Source organism: Monodon monoceros, unplaced genomic scaffold (assembly GCF_005190385.1).
Source record: "Monodon monoceros isolate NGI ecotype Baffin Bay Population unplaced genomic scaffold, NGI_Narwhal_1 Super_Scaffold_1, whole genome shotgun sequence".
Taxonomy (NCBI): Eukaryota; Metazoa; Chordata; class Mammalia; order Artiodactyla; family Monodontidae; genus Monodon; species Monodon monoceros.
In genome coordinates, this window is record NW_021703765.1 from 37,101,012 (window position 1) to 37,122,302 (window position 21,291).

The 21,291-nt window shown below is 45.6% G+C and overlaps 1 protein-coding gene across 3 annotated transcripts in view; it reads right to left on the reverse strand.

Moving 5' to 3' along the window:
- The window catches only part of FHOD3 (formin homology 2 domain containing 3), a 497,516-nt gene that overhangs the window by 285,200 nt on the left and 191,025 nt on the right, over nucleotides 1-21,291 (reverse strand). For all 3 annotated transcript variants that reach the window (XM_029219969.1, XM_029219976.1, XM_029219995.1), the window contains exon 4: nucleotides 5,328-5,395. In XM_029219969.1, the coding sequence (XP_029075802.1) occupies nucleotides 5,328-5,395 (68 nt within the window). The remainder of the gene's footprint in view (nucleotides 1-5,327; nucleotides 5,396-21,291) is intronic.

A 21,291-nucleotide genomic window follows, 5' to 3' on the forward strand; every position in this document is an offset into this window, starting at 1 on the left:
CCAATTATATGGAAGGAGGACGTGAGCTAACGGGGAGGTGGGGAGAGGGAAGCAGGGGGCAGGCCAGGCAAATGCTCCCTTTGAACCAAGAACACACTCAACATTCAGAGGGCACTGGGGGGAGGGGGGAGCACTGCTGTGCCCCGAAGGTAATGAAAGACAGCTGTGTTAACTCAGACTTTAAGATAATCATGGCGTTGGAAGCAAGAGAAAATGGGACAATATTATGAATTTTTGGAAAATTACTTTACACTCATATGTATAAAGGAAATAAAAATAATTCTCCCTCCATCCATATTCTTTTCCACCAGCATATGTGAGAAGTGAACATTTAGATGAGCTCATGTCTAGTCAGAAAGTTTTTCCAAGCATGTAACAAATGTTTATTACTTTAAAACTAGATTCACACATGACTTCATGGTGAAAAAGTGAGAACAAGCTCTCAAGAAACCACTCAAGCTAATCACTAATATTAATATAGAAGAGAGCTGACTGTCTGGAAAAGGCACTTGGAAAAAAACACTGAACAGTGTTTATAAAAATAATTCAGAACCCTAACTAACATTTATGCACATGTGTAGATAAGGCACTTAGAAAATAAAAGTGTACGAATGATTAATGTAGAAATTATCTTCCAAATTGGCAACGCAGAAGATTTTGAACACGCATCTTGAAGTACACAGGCATTAATAAATGATTTTTAAAACACTGGTTTCTAACTGGAGTGAAGTCAACATGCTAACACTGATATGAGATTATCCTTGAATTTCAGAATTCTTTATAATAGCCATATTTTAACCTGTGATCATTTTTTAAAAATGCCTATTAGTCAAGGAATATTCAACTCAATCCAAATGACCAATGGTTCTGTTTTTACACCCTTACACTGTAGTTCCAAAAAGAACCTCCACATCCAGAAAACATAAGACATGATGGAGGTGCAGACCGGTGGGTGTGGGAAAAGGCGATCTAAGCCCCAGACAGCCTGCAGCCTGTGGAATCCACCCAATACCCAAAGCAACCCTGCCCTGTGTGTTAGAGCTGTTTTGTGCACAGGTCTGTGGTCTTCCAAACAGATTAAACTTTTGGTAGCAAATGGCTTCTTCCTTGCCTACATAATGCCAACAAAGGCTGCTCAAGAATATTTGTTTGCTGAATAAGTGGTAGAAACAGCATCCCTGAGAATTCAGAGAGACAACACTACAGAACAAGCATGGTGAGGGGATGTGAAACAAGACCGACGTGTTTATCTTTTAACTTTGTCACCATGGAAAACTTGAAACATATACAAAAGAAGACAGAATAATTTAGTGAACCCCAGGTGCCAATCAACTCATACCAATCCTGTTCCATCTATCACCCTACCCTGTCTGCTGCCACATTAATTTGAAGCAAATCCCAGACATCATATCATTTAACCCATAAATATTCCAATATGTACCTCCAAAGGACAGAAAGTCTTTTCAAAATTATGTACTCATAATAAAAAATTAATACTTTCTTAATATTATCAAATGTCCAGTTGGTGACCAATTCCAACTGTCTCAAAAATAGTGTTTTAAATTTTGTAGTAGGATCCAAATAGGAGCCACATGTGGCAATTAGCTGATATAACTTTTAAATGTCTTTTAATTCATCTCTTTTTTTCCCTTGAAATTTGTGTGTTGGAGAAACTAGATCATTTGCCCTACAGAGTAGTCTACATTCTGGATTTTGCCGATTACACACCTGCTGTGTGGTTTAACATGTGCCTCTGTCCTAGATCATTTGTAAATTGGTTACTGCATAGAAAGGCAGGATCAGATCCAGAGTTGATTTTGTTGGCTTGACCACATGCTCAATGGCAGTGCAAGTTTCCATGAGAAGGCATGTAATATCCTGATTGTATCTCACTTCCATGATGTCAGCAGATCCGGATGCTTGATACCTAGATCCATTACTTCATTCAGGGTTGCAAAATTCTGACATTCTCATTGATACTCTAATTATATCACTCCTTCTTACTTGCTAGCTAGAATATTTTTAAAAGCGAAACTCCCTCTCAACTGAACTTTTGATTATCCTAAAGTTCATTCAGGAAAAAGTAAGATAAATGTCTGATTCTAAAATTTTACACAGTTTTCAAAATAACGTGCTGGTTCACCACCATCTTCCTTCCACTGGTGACCAATTCATTGTCATTCTTTAGTATTATTATGAACTCATCAATGCAGATTAACCTGATGTGTTTTAATCCACTGTCATTATCATCCTTATTGATGCTTAACTGTCCGTCTTCAGCCAGCCAGTGGGAGACCCTTCAATGTGCTCCCGAGTCCCTTTGGCAATAATCTTAGTAGTATTTGATAGCTACCTTGCTATCTGCATAATAATATGTACCAGGTTTATTTTACTATTTATTTTATTCTGGTTTCCTATGCCAGACTTGCAGTCAGCTATTTCTCCAAGGAGCTCTGGTCCCTTTCTGTATTTTAAGACCGCAATCTCGGTGCTAGCGGTGCTTTTTGCTCGTGGGTTCGTCATTGCTTCTAGTCGTCTTCAATAAACTTAGTGCTAGAAATATGCTTTGCTGCAAGTTTGTTAAGATAATAAACACCCTGGGTTCATTCCGAGACTTCCAATTAAATTCAGGAACCCAGAGTTTTTTAACCTAACCCTTCTATCTTTCTATCCACTTTCTTCCACACACCAAGAATCCAAATCCTTAAGAACTCTAAGAATGACAAAATTAGAACACACACACACACAATTATCAGAAGAGCAATACCAACACTACCACCAGCAATATGATTACTATAAACAGTTGATTTTCGCGTGTGTGTGGTTCTCTTTCTTCTTAGAGTGTATCCTACTCAGGGTACACAAACTGCAGTGTTTTAAAGCCACTCGGAACGACTCTTCTCCGTGTGGTTCCGCCACCAACTCAATGAGGTGAACACAGGTTTCAAAAGAAGTCAAAGCTGAACAACGGGGCTTCCCTGGTGGTGCAGTGGTTGAGAGTCCGCCTGCCGATGCAGGGGACACGGGTTCGTGCCCCGGTCCGGGAGGATCCCACATGCCGCGGAGCGGCTGGGCCCATGAGCCATGGCCGCTGAGCCTGCGCGTCCGGAGCCTGTGCTCCGCAACGGGAGAGGCCACAACAGTGAGAGGCCCGCGTACAGAAAAAAAAAAAAAAGAAAGGTGAACAACGGAAGCAGCAGGCAGGCTGAGGGGCTGCACGAGCTGGCGTGAGGAGTGGCAGGAGTGTGGTCCTCCGTTGGCACGGTGAGAGCCCAGCCCAAGTGCAGTCAGGGATCTGAGTTCGAGAGGAGGAGGTTTATGGAGGGTGAAGAAGTTCTGTTTTGTTCAGCTAAGAAGCAGGGAGACACAGATGGATACATGGGAAGTGAAGCTTTGGGGCAAGTAATTAGCGAAGCATTTACTTAATTAGAGCCAGGAAAGACTGAAGACAGACACCTGTGAGAGGAGTATTCAGTTCACCCAATTCATTCATCTATTGCTTCAGTGGCACTGGCCACAGCGTGAGGCCCCAAAGGCCCAGTGATGGAATCCAGGGAGCTCACAGCTGACCAGACTCAGGCACGCACCCTGTGGTATCTTAAATTCCATTCCAGGGATGAGCACAGAGAACTTTATAGAGGAGAACCCTTGACTTCAGTGAGGGCTCATCTGGAGGATCTCCCTGGCAGGAGGAGACACCAGATGGGAGACAGAGACATGGGGAGTGGATGTGGGGCAACAACGCATCCTGAGATAGAAGCAATAGGTCCAGGGGCAAAGGTGCAGAGGAGACTTGCCCCCAGAACACAATCACAGGGGAGACAGCTGCAGCCAAGGACAGGGAGGTGGGCCGCAGAGGCCAGGTCCAGAAGGGCCTCAACGTTATACTGAGAGATTCAGACGTAACTCAGACGGCTACACGGAACCAGCAATGAGAAGGACTTAGTCAGCCCCTCTGGTGGGAAGCTAGAGGATGGACCAAGCAGCAGGTGGTGCCCATGACATCTGTTACAATTTTTCCAGAAGAAACGGCCTGAATCAAGGCCAACCCCAAACCCCAAGGCACTTCTGAGACATGCGGCATGAGGCAGCAGTGGTGACTCAGGGTCACGCCTGTAGCTGTGGGAAGATGAGAAATGAGGACTCATCTACAGAAACACTGTCACTGAGAAGGGCTCTGCTCTGGGAAAAAGATGAGGGCATGCATGGTTGAACAAGTTTAAAAATGGGACAAGAACGTGCAGGTGAGATGGATTGTTGGCCTGCCTTTCTGCCAATCCCCCCTCAGACAGGAAGGCACCCATGAAGGGGACAGCCACTCGGCTAGAACTACCACAGACGGAAAATCCTTTAAGTATGTGAAGGAGACGGGAACTGAAGAGATGTGGACCGCACCCTAGAGTCTAAAATCATGCCAGAAAGAACGATGAACCTACGGAGACACAAGCTCAATGCAAGCTCCATCTTCTCCACGAAGCCTCATCCTGCTTCTGTTGACCCCGCCCTGCCTGGCACAGCGGCCTCACCCTCCTCCCCTGACTCTCTGTCCCTCTTCCCTGTGGGTGACAGCCTGGAGTTTGCCTGCGCTCCTGTCCTAGCCCTCTTCGCTAAGCTTGTGACTTGCCCAGGGGAGAAGCAGAGGGAAGGTTTAGGAGAGAAGGATAAGCCAGAACCCGACAAAGATGCTTGCACACGTGCACAAGGGGGCTTGTCCCTAACGGCACGGTTTGTAACAGCAGAACCCTGGAAACGAACCCAACTGTCTGCCAATAGAAGATGAATAAGGCAAATTTGTGCTTCTTCCATACAATGGTTACTCACTCAGTTAACTCGGTCACGCCCACACCTATCCCGCTCTCACTAAGTAAGCCGCAGCATGATACACACAGCATGATACCACGCATATACAGTTCATAGAAAAGAATATCACATATTGTTGGTGAATATTCACCATTAGCATGGAAACGTGCGTTTGCATGATAAACACTATATGTGACATTCAGTAGAGAGGGGACCCGGGGTGGAGTAGGAAGACAGTGGTTGATATTGAGTAGAACACAAGACTTCAGTTACATCCGTAGTAGGAGTTTTTTTTTTAATCTGAAGTAAATATGGAAAAATATTGTGATTTGATAACTTTTTTTACTTATTATGCTTGAAATATTTGGTATGGTAAAAATACTCAACTGACATTTTGACAGAATTTACATTGTACTCTAAAGAGACTTCTCTTTTTGTAACCAGTAAAAGCTATAAACTTGTCTGCATCTAATTCCACAAGCAATGCAAAAACAGAACCTGAGAGTACTTTTTTCTTTTTTTTTTACCTGAAATACCTGCTTCAGGGAGAAAAGGGCCCTTCTTAAATCTCGTCCACCGGAGTTGTACAGCTTTTCTGAAATAAAGAATACAACATATACAATTAATTGAACTGACTCGACAGATGGCAAAAACACAGAGAGGATATGAACAACTAATGAATTTCCACTGGAAAGGTGAGTAAAACAAATTCATTTCATGCAGGATATCGACCTTACCCCCAGGGGTGCAAAGGACAGTCCAGCTGCTGCAGGACGCAGGAAGAGGAGATTGCAAGTTGTGGGAAAGATGCCCTGATCTGCACCCTCAGTCCTCACCTCCCTCTCTCCAGAGCTCTATTTCCAGCTGTTTACAGACTACTATACTTGGTAGCCAACTATATCTGGAAAGTTAACACAGCCAAAACAGAACCTCCTTCCTTGTCTCACAGCCCCCGCACCACCACGCTTTCTGCAGTTGGGCTCAGAAAGCTTCAAGTTGCCTCTTTTTCCCTGTGATCCAATGATCCAAGAGCAGCAGAGTGGCTCTAAGGACTGACTAGCTCCCTTGGTGACGGCCCACTTCCAGCAGGAACCCAGCCTTAGCTCTGCCTGCACCCAGGCTCTCACTCATGTGAGACGGGTTCAAGGATGGGTCCTGGCCCAGAGCAAGGCAGATGGAGGAGCCCCTGTCAGTACCCTGGGGCTCGACACCGAGACCAACTTCTACAGGACCCACCTTCCAGAGGTCATAGTGAGGCAGGAGAGGCAGACGGGTATGCCACAATTCCCCACTGGTCAGTGGGGTGGCACTACGAGGCCCTGAAGGAGTGTCCCATTCTTCTGGTGTATGCACACTCCCAGGAGCACGGATTCCACTCAGCTTCCCAGAACCCAAGCTTGGCCCTGACGCAGGTGGCTCAGGTGCCTGGGGATGGGTTCCTAACACTTCATGCCAGACCGCCCCAAGGTAAACCATCCAGCACATATTTACTGAGCGCCTGCCAGGCACTGAGGGTACAGTAGTAAAGAGTGAACTTACAGCAAAGACTAAGCAATCAGAGCCTGCAGTTCAAACCTGGTGTCACCACCCACGGCTATGTGATCTTGAGCAAAGTATTTCATCTCTCTCGGCCTTGGACTCCTTATCCGTAAAATGGGAACAGACAATAATAGATTTAGAGGAAAATGGTTTTGCATTCAATCAAGCACTGATATGATGGAGTAGAATGCAAAATATTGAGAATAATAGAGTTCAAAGCAATGTCACATGCATGGCCAGCAACCCTGGGCTTCAATGACAACCTAAGGCGGGGGGACTAGGGGGTGGGGTAATGGACAGAGCCACATTCTGCTCTTGTGTGAGTGGCATGGACTTGAGTGGAAGGGCGTGGAACATTCAGGTCTAAATGACTTAGCAGAAGTCTGGTTGTGAGAAGGACATGCCTGCTTTGCACTATGGCTCGAGAAGAGAACAGGCTCCCTTCTGAGAGGCACTTAAAATGACAGAGCGGCGAGGCTCAGAATGTGAATGGCAGTAGTTTCCTCGAAGGCCTCCCCGCGGACATCCTGCCCGCTTCCCTCTTCCCATCTACCCTCCAGACCAAGGCCAGAAAGACTGGGTGAAGATGACCACCTGATGACATCACTGCCCCCATTTAAACCCTTCAGTGGCTGCCCGCTGCACTGAGCAGGAAATCCAAAATCCTTTAAGGGGCCTGTCAAGCCCTTGGTCACGCAGCCCTGGCGCCCCTCCCTCTCTGTGCTGCAGACACCCTGGTCTCTGGCTCCTGAGGCGGCGAGGCTCCTCCAGACTCACAACCTATACACACAGCTTAAGGGGCAGAGGCAGGATTCTGTGGGGTTGGAGTCTGGGGGGTGGTGTCTGACCCCAAGGCCTCCTAGTTGTCTGCCCACCATGGAATCTCCCACCTGTAAATACAACATGCAGTCCACAGTCACTTGTTAATTATGAAGAGTTTCGATTAAGAGAGAACCCCTCACCTTCCTGAACAGAAGGAGCCGGGAAGACTCCAGAGGAATCCACCATCCCCAAAGTGAACGTCTAACTCATCATCTAAACATTGAGGCCCGATGACCCACAAGCTGACCTGTAAAGTATATGCGTGGCCTCGAAGGACATGAGTAATAAACAGAGTGAACTGCATCACCCTGCAGTAGAACCCAGGTCCCTGGGGAGATCACTTCTTCCTCCAGTTTCTACAGCGAATGTCTCAGAATTCTCAAATGCCAGAGGAACAGACTTTGTTTTTAGCCAGTACCACTTCTAATAAGAATAAAGCTCTCAGATGCCAAGCATGGGGCTACGTATACTCTGAAGAACAAGGGCAGATTTAGCTTATCCAGGAAGAGCGTCAGTAGAGAGTCAATTCCAGGTACTTCTTTACAAGGTAATAAAGCTTGCATTACTTTCTTGCTTATATACCACCAGACAACAGGCAGAAATATGTCTTACAGAGATTCACAATATCCCAGTTAGAGTCTCCTTTAGTTATCAGCGATCTGTCACGGCTTCCAATTCATGCGAATGAGAATTATGGTTTGTTGTGCTCTGACTGCTAAGGTTTTACTACTTGGTGCTATAATCAAAATAATCATTTTTAAACAAGGATTAAGCATTCTTTTATTGAAGTATAGTTGATCTACAATGTTATGCTAGTTTCTGGTGTACAGCAAAGTGATTCAGTTATACACATATATATGTTCTTTTTCATATTCTTCTCCATTATGGTTTATTACAGGACATTGAATATAGCTCCCTGTACTATACGATAGGACCTTGTTGTTTATCCATTTTATATATATATATATATATATATATATATAGCAGTTTGCAACTGCTAGTCTCAAACTCCCAGTCCAACCCTCCCCCGCCACCCCTCTCCCTTGGCAACCACAAGTCTGTTCTCTGCATCTGTGAATCTGCTTTGTAGGTAAGTTCATCTGTGTCATATTTTAGATTCCACATGTAAGTGATGTCATATGGTATTTGTCTTTCTCTTTCTGACTTACTCTGCTTAGTATGATAATCTCTAGGTCCATCCATGTTGCTGCAAAGGCATTTTTTCACTCTTTTTTAGGGCTTAGTAATATCTCATTGTATATATGTACCACAGCTTCTTTATCCATTCATCTGTGGATGGACACTTAGGTTGCTTCCATGTATTGATTATTGCAAACAGTGCTGCTATGAACATAGGGGTGCATGTATCTTTTTGAATTATAGTTTTGTCCAGATACATGCCCAGGAGTGGGATTGCTGGATCATATGGCAACTCTGTTTTTAGTTTTTTGAGGAACCTCCATACGGTTCTCCATAGTGACTGCACCAATTTACATTCCCACCAACAGTGTAGGAGGGTTCAAATAGGGATTAAGTATTAATAGAAAAAAATTCAGCTGAGAAGGACAACTTTTTGTTGAGGATTTTTACATCGATGTTCACGAGGAACGTTAATCTATAGTTTTTGTTTCTTGTAATGTTGTTGACATTGAGGCAATGCTGACCTCATGAGTTGAGAGTACTCCCTCCTCCTCTACTTTAAGAAAAAGTTTGTGTAAACTTGGTATTACTTATTCCTTAAATGTTTGGCAGAATTCTCCAGTGAAGCTACCTGAGTTCTCTTTAATAAAAGTTTTTAAACTATGGATTCAATTTCTTCAATTAACATAGGGCTATTCTAATTATATATTTCTTCTTGAATGAGCTTTGATAATTTGTATCTTTCAAGAAATTTCTCGAACTTCCCTGGTGGCGCAGTGGTTAAGAATCTGCCTGCCAATGCAGGGGATACGGGTTTGATCCCTGGTCCAGGAAGATCCCACATGCCATGGAGCAACTAAGCCCATGCACCACAACTACTGAGCCTGAGCTCTAGAGTCCGTGAGCCACAACTACTGAGCCCGTGTGCCACAACTACTGAAGCCCACACTCCTAGAGCCTGTGCTCCACAGTAAGAGAAGCCACCTCAATGAGAAGCCCGCGCACCACAATGAAGAGTAGCCTCTGCTCGCCGCAACTAGAAAAAGCCCACGCGCAGCAATGAAGACACAACGAAGCCAAAAACAAATAAATAAATTTATTTTTAAAAAAAGAAATTTATCCATTTCATCTAAATTGTTAAATATATGGACATAAAGTTGTTCATAATAGTCCCTTATCCTTTTATTGACTACAGCAACCTCCTCTCTTTTAACCTTGATATTGGTAATCTGTCTTTTCTCCATTATGCTTGGTCAGTCAGGCTAAAGATGTATAAATTTTATTGATCTTTTCAAAGAATCAGGCTTTGATTTCATTCCTTTTTTCATCGCTTTTCTGATTTCTATTTCATTGATTGCATTTGGCTTAATTTGCTCTTTTTTTCTAGTTTCTGACGGTAAAAACTTAACAACTAATGTGAGACCTTTCTTCTTATCAAATATAAGTATTTGATGCTAAAAATTTCTCTTTAAACACTACTTCAGCTTCATTCTACAAATTTACATATATTGTTTTTATTTTCATCCAATTCAAAATTGAATGAATCTTGAACATTTTTTTCATTTCAAAAGGGAATAACTTAATCCTGTGGGGGGTTTTTGTTGTTGTTAACCTCTGGTTTATTTAGAAGTATACTGCTTAGCTTCCAAATATTTGAGGATTTTCCAAATATCTTTCTGTCACCAATTTCTAGTTTAATTTCTTTATGGTGAGAACACAGACTTTGTATGATATCAATTATTTTAAACTTATTAAGGTTTATTTTATGGCCCAGAATACGGTTTATCTTGATGACTGCCTCATGTACACATGAAAAGAATTCTGTATTCTGCTGTTATCGGCTGAACCATTCCGTAAGCATTCACTAGGTCCAGTTGAATGATAGTGCTGTTCAGGTCTTCTTCTCTTACCAAGTTTCTGTTTGTCTGTTCTATATTTTACTATGAGAGCAGTATTGAAATCTCTATTATACTGAATTTGTCTATTCCTTCCTTCAGCTTTATGAGTTTTTGCTTTTGGTCCTTTGAAGGTCAGTTGTTAGGTACACTCACAATTAGGATGGCTATGGCTTTTAGGTTAAGTGACCTTTTATCATTTGTAATGTCTCTCTTCATCCCTGGCAATATTCCTTTTTAAAGTCTACTTTTCTAATACTTGTACAGTTAGTCAGTGTTTGGTTAGTGTTTGCATGGTGTATCTTTTTACATCCTTCTATTTCTAACCTGTCTATATAGAGTTTCATGTAGGTACAGTTGCAACTTGTTTTCATCCAATCTATCTTTTAATTGGTATGCATTCTCTGTATTTTTAACCTCTAGGACATCACAAATGACTCCTCTGTGGCACTAGAACAGAAGACCTCAGGGAGGCCTCACCCTTTGATGAGAAACATCCTTGTACAAATGCCAAAGATACCTTTGAGTGGTGCCAAAAGTCTCTCCCCCTCCGTTTTTTGCCAAGTGTCTTAATTAAAACAAACAACAATTTCTATTCAAGGAGTAAGTCCTTTTCATCCCAATTGTCTTTAGTTTTTTTTAATTAATTTTACATTTTATTTAAATAATCGTATATTTCAAACAAAGCTGAATTAAAAAATAGTATGGTTTCCAAATAATTCTTTCTTTAAAGTGAGAAAATTATCACTACCACTTCAGAGAGCAAGTTATGAATTTTAATGTAGTTTTGTTTTTTTAATATCAAAGCTCAAAAGATCACCTAACCTATATAAGAATATTACATATTTTGGCTGAAATGTCCTTTAAAATACTTCGGTTTTTAATTCCATAAGCTATAAAGCACTAGGTGAGGTCTAAATCAGAAATCCTTCCATCTGGCATCTGTTAAAATAGTAGCTTTTTTTTTTTAACCTTTCATAAAAGTGATTGACAGCAAAATTTCATTTTTATGGCCATAGATACCCTCTCCCAAAGTACTGCAAACCTTTCCAGTTTCTGTGCGATAAACATTTTAATAAATGTCATGAGTTGGTCCCCGTATTATATGAGAACAATACTGGAATTGTCACCATTTTGGTTGAAATTTAAATGACCAAATACTCAAAGAAGTATTACTCTAGAGTACTGATTTTTTTTGGAAAAGGCAACTGATATTACCTCTCTAAAAAGAACCCACATCGTGGTATAAAATGAAATCACAATGCTTAATTAAAATTCAAGTGCTTCCCTGGTGGCGCAGTGGTTGAGAGTTCGCCTGCCGATGCAGGGGACACGGGTTCGTGCCCCGGTCCGGGAAGATCCCACATGCCGTGGAGCGGCTGGGCCCCGCAACGGGAGGGGCCACAACAGTGAAAGGCCCGCATACCTCAAAAAAAAAAAAAAAAAAAAAACAACTCAAAATTACCACCTATCTTAAAAACATAGGGTACCCAAAAGCCTCCATGCCCTACCTGACTTGTTCTGTTGAGACTTGATATACGTCTTAGGAGACACCACTGTTTACCCAGAGGTTAGGAAGGATTAGGGATCAAGGATGTTTGTAAATGACATATAATTTGTCATTTTATGAGAGGTACCATTCCTGCTGGTAGAAGAGCAGCCAGCAGGTGATTTACCATGTCAGATACCACACCCAAACCAAAGACTGCTGACGGCCCTTCAATAAGAGGAGCCTACACAGGCCAAAGAAGAGGTACTACTTCCCACAGCCCAGGTCCTGGCTTCCTTGCTGCTGGGCTAGCCATGCTGCGGGTGGTATGGTCTGGAGCTTTAACTGCTGGGGGACCCGCTGAGTTCAAGGAATTGGGTGTTCCATTTACATCTCATCCAGGCCTCACCACACAGAAAGTCAGACTCACCATGGCTGTGCTGGCTTCCTCTTCATCTTAGACCAGAGTGTGAAGGGCTCACCTAGGAACAGAGGATGGCCTGCCAGCTTCCCAAGGGTGTGCTTGATGTCTCTCCTGGATGCATGTCCAACAGAACATCAATCACACCTTTAGAAGTAGTCTGTCTATTCGGGTGTGATTCTCAGTCCTGGGTTACATAGCGAATCCAAGGCTTCCTCAGTGAGTAGGATTGATAACCTTGGTGCGCCCTTGGTCTGCCACCAGTGTCTGCAGGCTCTCCTCTCTCTACGTGGGGCTCGCGTGTGTGTCTCTGAGTCTGTGTATACAGTTGTAGATGCACCCTTGGCTTCAGCCCGTGGATGGTGGAGCAGAGCTTGGAGTTCCTCTGATCCTCCTACTATATACCCAATACACTGTGTGAACTGTCCTCATGGGTCCCAAGTCCCAAGGGAGGGAATTCTATGTGTGCACATTGCCTGAAAATCAGGCAATGCAAAAGAAAAAAAGACCTCAACTGCTGAACACAGGGAGGGACGTGGAGCCCAGCCTAAGTCAGCAAGAGGGCAGCTCCAGAGGCTCCACCTGTATGTGAACTTCACACTTCTCCCAGGAGCTCAGAGGTGCTCCCTTCTCCTTGAACACCTCAGTCGTGAATGCACGTTGATGAGGTGCAGCCCCTCCCGGGGGGGGGGGCATGTAAGGAAAAAGATGGTTCTTGCCACCAAGACCTGGCTTGAGAGTCCCAAGTCGGAGCATCAGGGAAAAAGGTGCCTGGGGGACTAAGTAGTGAAATGTGGGATGCTTCTTGGCAAACATCAAAAGAGCACAGTCAAACTCAAAGCAGAAGCTTCATATGTAAAATGTAAGGCTGGGATCAGGTTGGATTCTCAAAGGTTTGCCATTCTCCCGAAGCTCTGACACTGCCAGGTCGGAAGTGTGCAAAGAAGTCCCCTCCCACCAGCACAGCCCGGGGTGGCCTGTAGCTCAGGAGAGCTCAGGCTGCAGTAGGTCCCATGGAAGAGGCAGCGCTGGTCCCAGCAGCTGGGGAGAAGCTGTAGGTGGGGGCAATTAAACATTCATTATTTTTAGGTCAAGCACACAGAGTGTGCTTGGCCAGTAAATGAATGTGCACATTCATTCTCCCCACCCTTCCAGGCTGGATCTGCCTGGGGTGCAGGCATTCGCCTTTGAGTAAAGGGCAGTTGGGAGCCTGCAGGTGGTGGGGAAAGGAGGCGTAATCAGGACATTGTTTAAGTCTTTATAAGCCCTCCCATCTTTTCTCTCCACAGTTCTTGCCATTTAAAATGAAATATGTTCCTTTAAGAGATGTAATTAGTGTATTACATGCTAAACTAGCTTATAATAACAAGGAGTTGAGGGCAAACGAAATAAAGGCCATCAGAGACCATTCCTGCTCTGTCTTTGGGAAGGAAACCTGCATGGCTCGAAAATCTCAGTGCTGAAAAGCACAACCACAGAGGTCCCATGCTTCCTGCTCAGCCCAAGGGCACGATGAAGAAAACCTCAGTGTGAGGGGAAAGAAAGACCAGAACATGAGATGGCGCCAGTGAAAAAAACAGAACCAACTTACATCGGTGAAAGAATGTGGAGGGGAAGAACCAAAGGCATCTGTGGGTGTGTCTGGGGAAGTGGGCTAGTGAAAGATGCATCTAGAATATCATGCTTTCAGGTGCATAAAAGTCACTGACTTTAATAATTACAGCACACCCTTTTCTCACCAAGAGGCAAACTCAGTAACCAAGCACTCCATGAGGAACTGGGACCAAGACACAGGGATCCCTCTTCTGCACGAGGAGACAATAACTTTCCTCCTACCCTTGGGCTACTACAAAAGACGTCACACGTAGAGATTTATTCATCAGCTAAATGCCATGCCTACATTTAAAAATCTGTTCGCCCCAGCTACAGAGGATACAACCAGCATGGTTTTTCAGATGCAGCAATGAGAAATGAGCTCCTGCTTTGCCTGGATGTAGCTGTGACATTTGCTCTTCAGACTCCCCACTTAGAACTGGTAAAATGTGACAAAAGACAACCTGAAGGTGGGTGGCCAAGCTTGGGTTATGCTTCTCTCCCCAGCCAGGAGCCCACAGCCCAAGTTACTGTCAACACTGAGTGAGTCAAAAGAATTCAACTCTGGAAATTCTTCCCATGAATTCTAATGTGCCACATGATACACTGATGACTGGGAAGTATAACCCATTTCAACCTGAAACTGTTACTCAGTATAACAAGTTGATATTTTAAAGAAAAAAAAAGTGGCACAGTAGAAACTATTTTTCAGTGAAAAAAAAACTGCTGGGTCAGATTTTGGAAGCCATTTTCTCCAGTGATTGGAGTCACACTCTTTGAAAATCATACACAAGTCACAAAAAGATGTTCAGACACACAAAATGTTAATAGTTTCAGAGAGTATGGGTACCCAGAAGCTCCCTATGGGCCTTCAGGAAATTCTATGGACCAAGAGGTAAGAATCCTTGATCTAATCCAACATCGTCATTTCACAGGAGGAGGAACCAAGGCCAGAGAAGCGACATCATCGCTGGCTCCAGCACTGGGACTACAGGCTCTCAGAAGTGGAGGAGAGTAACGGAAAATGCCTAGCAGAAATGGAAATGGCCTTATGTTCTGTTTGTACAATAAAAATAAACAATTGGGCCACTGACATTTGCTCACATCCTAACCATGACACTCCTGTCACCACGTAAATCCAGAAGAAAACACATAAAAGCAACGGCTTCTGTTCTGGGGGACCGACCGTGACAAGTGTCAGTGGGGATGATGGTGAATCGGCATGCAGGATGCCCCAGTTACCCGAGGGGCAGCCCCCTCAGCCTGAGGGTGGAGAGGCTAAATGTGAATGATGAGAAGGTCCCAAGACCCGATGAGGCAACACTGCTTAAGACGACCTTCTTTAATCCCAAATTCCCTTAGAGAGCAATCACCCTTTACATATGTGTAACATCATCCTTCTAACAATCCTTTCTTGATTATCTACTAAGCAGGGAGCATGCCAAGCCCTCAGGTGACAGACGGAAATGAAGACACTCTCAGGCATCAAGAGTTGATGGCCAATTGGGGAGGACAGACATGTCCCCAGATAATGTCACTGTCACGTGAGAAGGACACGACGACGCTAAGGGGCCGCAGAGGAAGGAGCGGAAAACCGTGTGAAGCTGGGGCTGGAGATGGAGCTTCAGACGCGGTGACATGGAACAGATTTCGGAGGCTTGAGTGAAAATCCACCAGTGTGAGAAGTGCTGTGCAGAAGGCGAATGCGAGGAAGAGAAGAGTAGCTGTGCAGCCTGCACGGCTGCGAAGTATGTTCAGAGTGGACCACACTTCAGTGGGGCCAGGACACGGGCAGGTCGCGCAGGGAGAGCATCAGGCTGACGATACCCGGGGGGTTCAAGCGGGCAGGGCCCGAGCTGCTGTGCCCTGGAGTTTCAGCTTCATGTCTCTCAGGCAGGAAGGAACCCAAGGAGACAGGGTTGTACAAACTTCACTGCCAGTCCGGTGAGCGAAGGCAGATAAACTGAAGGGAGTTAGGAGCAGGAAACCAGTTAAGAGGCCTCTGGAATCATGCCAGCAAGATGCGATAGGTCAGGAGGAGAACAGCGGGGATGGAGAGGAGGGGTCGACTTGAGAGAGCTTTAGGGATACAGCTGACTGCGGGACCAAGCAGGTGGAAGACTCCCAGATTTCAGGCTTGGCCCACTGCGCTGGTGGCGGCGGGATTTGGGGAGACATTCCCTGAGAGATGGGACACTGGAGGAGTTTGGGCATTCACTGTCAGCAAGCAGTGCCCCTGCCTTGAAATGGACCCTGAGACAGCCGAATGCCATCCTTGACTCTTACAGAGACGATCTAGGGTCAGGAGAAGCCTCACTCTCCAGCCTTCATGCTCCCCTGCTTCCTCCATCTCTCCCCTCCCTGTGTGCCAGGTCACCTCCTCCTGGAGACCCCTCCTTCCCCTTCCCAGCCCCTCTCTGTGAATCCTGGCATTCACCCATATTGTCACACTTGTCACGCGGGCTGGAATGAGTTCTGATGATGGTGGTGGTTTTTAACCCTACAAATCGGCCATTGTCCTTAATTTTTCACAATCAGTGTTTGTTTAAATATTCCCAACATGTAATGATTCTTTTGCAATTCTACCCCCTCACTAAACTGTGAGCAGCTTGATGTCAGGGCCCATGAATAACTTACCTCTATACCCCCGGAATCTAATACCTCAATAAATGATTGATTAATGAATTGACCAAGTTGACTCTGGGGGCTGGAAAAAGAACCTAGGAGGAACACTCACCATCCACGTTCCTAATACCCCCAACATCTGGCCTGGTTATGGCTTTATAGGTTCGCCCAACCTAAGAACATGCTAGAGTCTTGCTTTCTGTGAATGAGCCCAGCCCCCAAAGACACAGCCCCACTCTGCCATGACCCTGTGGCCACAGGGCCTAAGAAGACATGAAAAGCATATTCACAATCATAATTGCCAAAACTTGGAAGCAACCTTAGGGTCCTTCAGTTGGTGACCGGCTAACAAAATGTGGTGCATCAGGCAATGGAATACTATTCACTGATAAAAAGAAATGAGCTATCAAGCCCAAAAAGACGTGGCAGAACCTTAAATGCATGTTACTAAGTGAATGAAGCCAATCTGAAAAGGCTGCGTACTGTATGATTCCTGCAATATGACAGTCTGGAAAGGCAAAACCATGGCAACAATAAAAAGATCAGCGGTTGCCAGGGACTCAGAGGGAAAGAGAAAAGAATGAATAGGTAGAGCGTGGGGAATGTTTAGGGCAGTGAAACTATTCCACGTGACACAATAATGGTGGCTACATGTCATGACATATTTTTGTCCATACCCAGAGAATGTACAACACAAAGAATGAACCTTAATGTAAACTACGAGCTTCAGTTAATAAAAATGCATCAACTGCTGTTGTGTTGCTGAAGCTAACACACAACAGTGTTAATCAACTATACTCCAACACAAAATTTTAAAAAATTTTAAATGCAGCAATATTTATTCATCAGTTATAACAATGCACCCCATTCGTGTAAGATACTGATAATGGGGGAAATTGGGGGAGGCTGGAGGGTCACATGGGAACTCTCTGTACTTCTTGCTCAATTTTTTCTGTAAAACTATAACTGCTCCACCCAAAAATAGTGTCTATTAAAAGAAATCGTAACCAAAGTCGAGCCTACAGGAAGTGAAAGGCCACAAGCTTGGAGGTTATGAAGGGCACTGCTTTTCCCAACCACTCTGTGCATGTGTGGCCACAGGCCTGAGACTCGACATATTCTGCCACAAAGCATTACTGGTCTTTCCACTCACACTTACGTGGATCTCCCCGCTCCAGAACTAACTCGCATCCATGCCAGTTTCCCTCAGGGCCCTGGCAGCATCTGGCAAGGGGCCGGGGCTCAGAATACATGGCTAATGGACAGATGTACGTGTTGTACTGCTTAAGGCCAGGGATCTGTTGACCTTGGATCCCTAAAAGAGGGTCCACGGAGGAGATTCAGGCACATCTGTGCATACATTTTTAGCCCAGGTTTGTAGCCTTCCCTGACTTCTGAAGGGCAGGGCACAGAGAACTTTTAGGACCCTAGACATCCCAGGATGCTTCTTTGTAGCCCTCAACAGGCTTTCCCCTTCCTTCAGACAATCACTGGCCACTTATTGTGCTCCAAGGGCCGTGCCAGGCAGGGGAATAAGAGAGACGCACAAGGCACGACCCGGCTTCATGAAGCTTGCAGTCAGCGGAGATGACGTGTCAACAGCAGACAGCGGGGACGCAGGCGCTGTGCTAGAGAGGAACACGAGAGGCCCCCCTGCAAGTGGCGAGCAGCGTCCAAGGAGCCGTCGACGAAAAAGCTGCACCAGACTTGAAATTATGCAATTACGTGCATGGTTGCTGGCCTGTCATCACCACCCTGCCGAGCCCCACCCAGCTCCATGTTCTTTCTGCCTGTGACCTTGGGAACCACCCTTCTCATCTTCACTGAGGAAGGCAGCCCAGGCAGAGCCATGGACCTCCGGTTCTGAATCCCTTTGTAGTGAAACTGAGTGGGATCCTATGGGACTCCTGGGCACGGAAGCCTTTCTGTCCCCCATTTCTTGTTTGTAGGGAATAGACTCCAGCCTCCATGACATACCCTGAGTTCCAAAGGGCAGATTAGAAGAGTTGCTAATCAGAGAAGGGAGGGGATGCAGAGACAAGGGAGGCACAGCCAAGAAACAATAGTGCAGCCTTGGGGCAGGGTCCTGGTTGCGCCTCAAGAGATACACATAACAATATCTTTGAGCTCTTCACAGAATTAAAACCCCCAACAAATGGAAGTGTTAGAATTCTTCATTCCAGAGAAGACCACCTGAGGCCAGATTAAAGGAGTGCAGGCACACACCCTAACCTTATCAGCAACCCCAGCCTTGAACCATTGCTATAAAACTCCTCACCAAATCCTTCTGGGTTGGGGACACAGTTTTTCAGGGGCACGAGCCCGCTGTGTCCCCCTTTGCCTGGCAAAGCAATAAAGCTATTCTCTTCTACTTCATCCAAAACTCTGTCTCCAAGATTTGATTTGGCACCGGAGCACAGAGGCTGAGTTTTTGGCAAGAGTAGGAAACGATTTTTCCCTCTGAACTTAGGGCACCAGCTAGCTTTGGGCCCCAGCGAAGGGCGCAAGGGTACTTCCCTCTGCTCCCATCTCTGCTTTAACAAAAGTGTCTCTTCTCAGAGGCAAAAAGGCCGGGGTCAGCTAGTGCAGGTCACTTAATGAATTGGAATTCTGTTTAAAACACGCCTTCATTTTTCCCCAGGATCAAAGAATGGTAGCTAGAAAAGGGTCCTTAGAGGCCATCCAGCTCTTCGATAACTTGCCAGCGGCAGGACCCTGTGCAGGGGCCCAGAGGGTCTGCACGTTGACACCACCCGCTGAAAAGTCTGCTGACCCAGGGTAATCCGATCATTAGCATCTGAAAGCAGCAGAAACACCCTGGTGTGAAAAACAGGTGATGGAGACCTTTCACTCCAGAACTCCTCCCCTCCTTCCATCTACAGGCCTGTCTCTCTCTCCTGCCATGGCTTGGCCCCTGCCCTCCTGCCTTCCCCTCTCCTTCTCTCCTTCTACATTCCCTTCTTCCTTTGCTCTCTTCTCAAATTAGGAACCTGGAGAACCTCAAAACAGTTACTTTATTTATAGGGTTTATCATTCCCTTTATTTTAGAATTAAGTTGAAACGTTTAGATGTATGTGTTTTGTGTTTTTTCCCAAAATGACAATATACTTCTCTTCCTAGCTCCAACAACCACAGAGAAACTGCACTGCCAAGTGGTTTTGCTTGAATGTGGGGTGTTTTGCCCCTGAAATGGCCACAGCACAGCGGCAGTCACTGACTGCAGCTAGGCACTTCTCACCCCCCACTGGCAGGGCACAAAGGGAAGAGAGGTTTCCCCGATCAAACAAGCCCATTTTCTCTCTGTGCTTCTGGAAGCATCCAGAGTCCTTGGCGGTGTCCACAGGAGACCATTCCTCTCTATCGGGTATGAGGCCCAACTTGGCTTTACTCTCAGGGGGAAAAAATTTAGGAGAAGAGAACCATCCCAGCACAGTGGCCCAAAACCACATACCACAACCCCAAGCAGCCCCAGAGGACACACATCAAAACTACTCAACCTCTTACCCAGGCACTGACTGCAGCCAGGACTGTCCCAGTCTTGGTCTCAGCGAAGCACCCTGTTATTCCCAGGCTCAGCTCACAGAACCTACCAGCAGTGTCCCCCAACCTCCTCTCGTGCCCACTTCCCCTGCACTCCTAGCTGGCAAGGCCCTCTCCAGGCTGCACCATGCCCTGCTCTGGTTTGCACATGGCTTCCGCACCACTCTACTGCCATCCAGACTACTAAATCGATGTTTGCATTTCGGAAGACATTCCTCTCTGTGCCTTGGTTTTCTCATCAGTAAAACAGGATTAAAAAACACACATTCCAACATTCTAAAGCAATGTGATAAAGAACGCAATAACGTTGGCAAAGCACCTGGCACACTTTAGCGCTCAGTAAAGATTACTTTTCCTTCTCTCGCCAGCCCCAAAGGCTTCAATGATATTTCTAAAACATACCCAAGACCCTCCACAGAGTGACTTAGTCAGTCCTTTCACTCTGGGCTGCCAAGGCACCTCCTGTCATCTGTCAGGTCCTTCTTACTGGGCTGAGAAGGTCGCCTGAGCTCAGACGACCCAGGCTGGGCCCCAGGGGTGCCTCTCCAAGGCACCATCACTCCTGCAAAGAGATGGTCTCTTCCTTCCTGGGGTCGATGGCTTTTGACAGGAAAAATGTTCACCATCCCTGCCCTAAACACTCTGAAAAAGAGAAGTGAATGTCTAATCCTTGGAGAGAAGATAAGGATCATTAGCTGGGGTCAAAAGGGAACAGCCTGGCATCAATCATGTCACCAAACAGAGATGGCAAAACTCTGTAGTTCACCTGACCCACCCCATGGGGCCAGGCCCTTCCTTTAAAGATTCTTCAAGATGGAAACAGCCATTAACCTACGGCGGGCATCACAGAACGCAAACCGAACTGCAGCAAAGGAAAGGGTCTTTAAAACAACTGTTTTGAATAGAGTTTATTCACTGACCAAGGGGGAGGGGGGACCACAGTAAAAGAATGTCGTGTTGCATTTTTACAATTAAGTGCAGCAAACCTTAAGTATCGGTTACGTCATGGAGCAAACGCACGTCTGAACTGAATGTTTCTACACATCAAAAGGACAAGCTGCCGCCCAATCCTCCCTGACCTCCTGACACTCCGTCTGGGTTTATTTCTAGGCCGTGCCAAGGTCCTGTGCCCAGGACGGCTGAGCCGAGGGTGCCTGACATCTGCGGCAAGTAGTCGTAGTGAAAACTCAAAACGAGCCAAGTGTGACTGCTCGTCCCCTTGCTGGTAACGCCTAGGCGCGTCCAACGTACTGGAGAACGTAGCTGGGAAACAACGTGGATGCAGCTGCCGGCAGACTCCATCACAGAGAAGAGGGCCAGAACAACTAGGGTTGGGCGGCTCAGTGGAATCGGTATTTCTAGACCTGATACTTAATCAGTAGGCATTTTCTAATTAAATCAGCTAGCGGCCTAGGTGTAACTTCTCC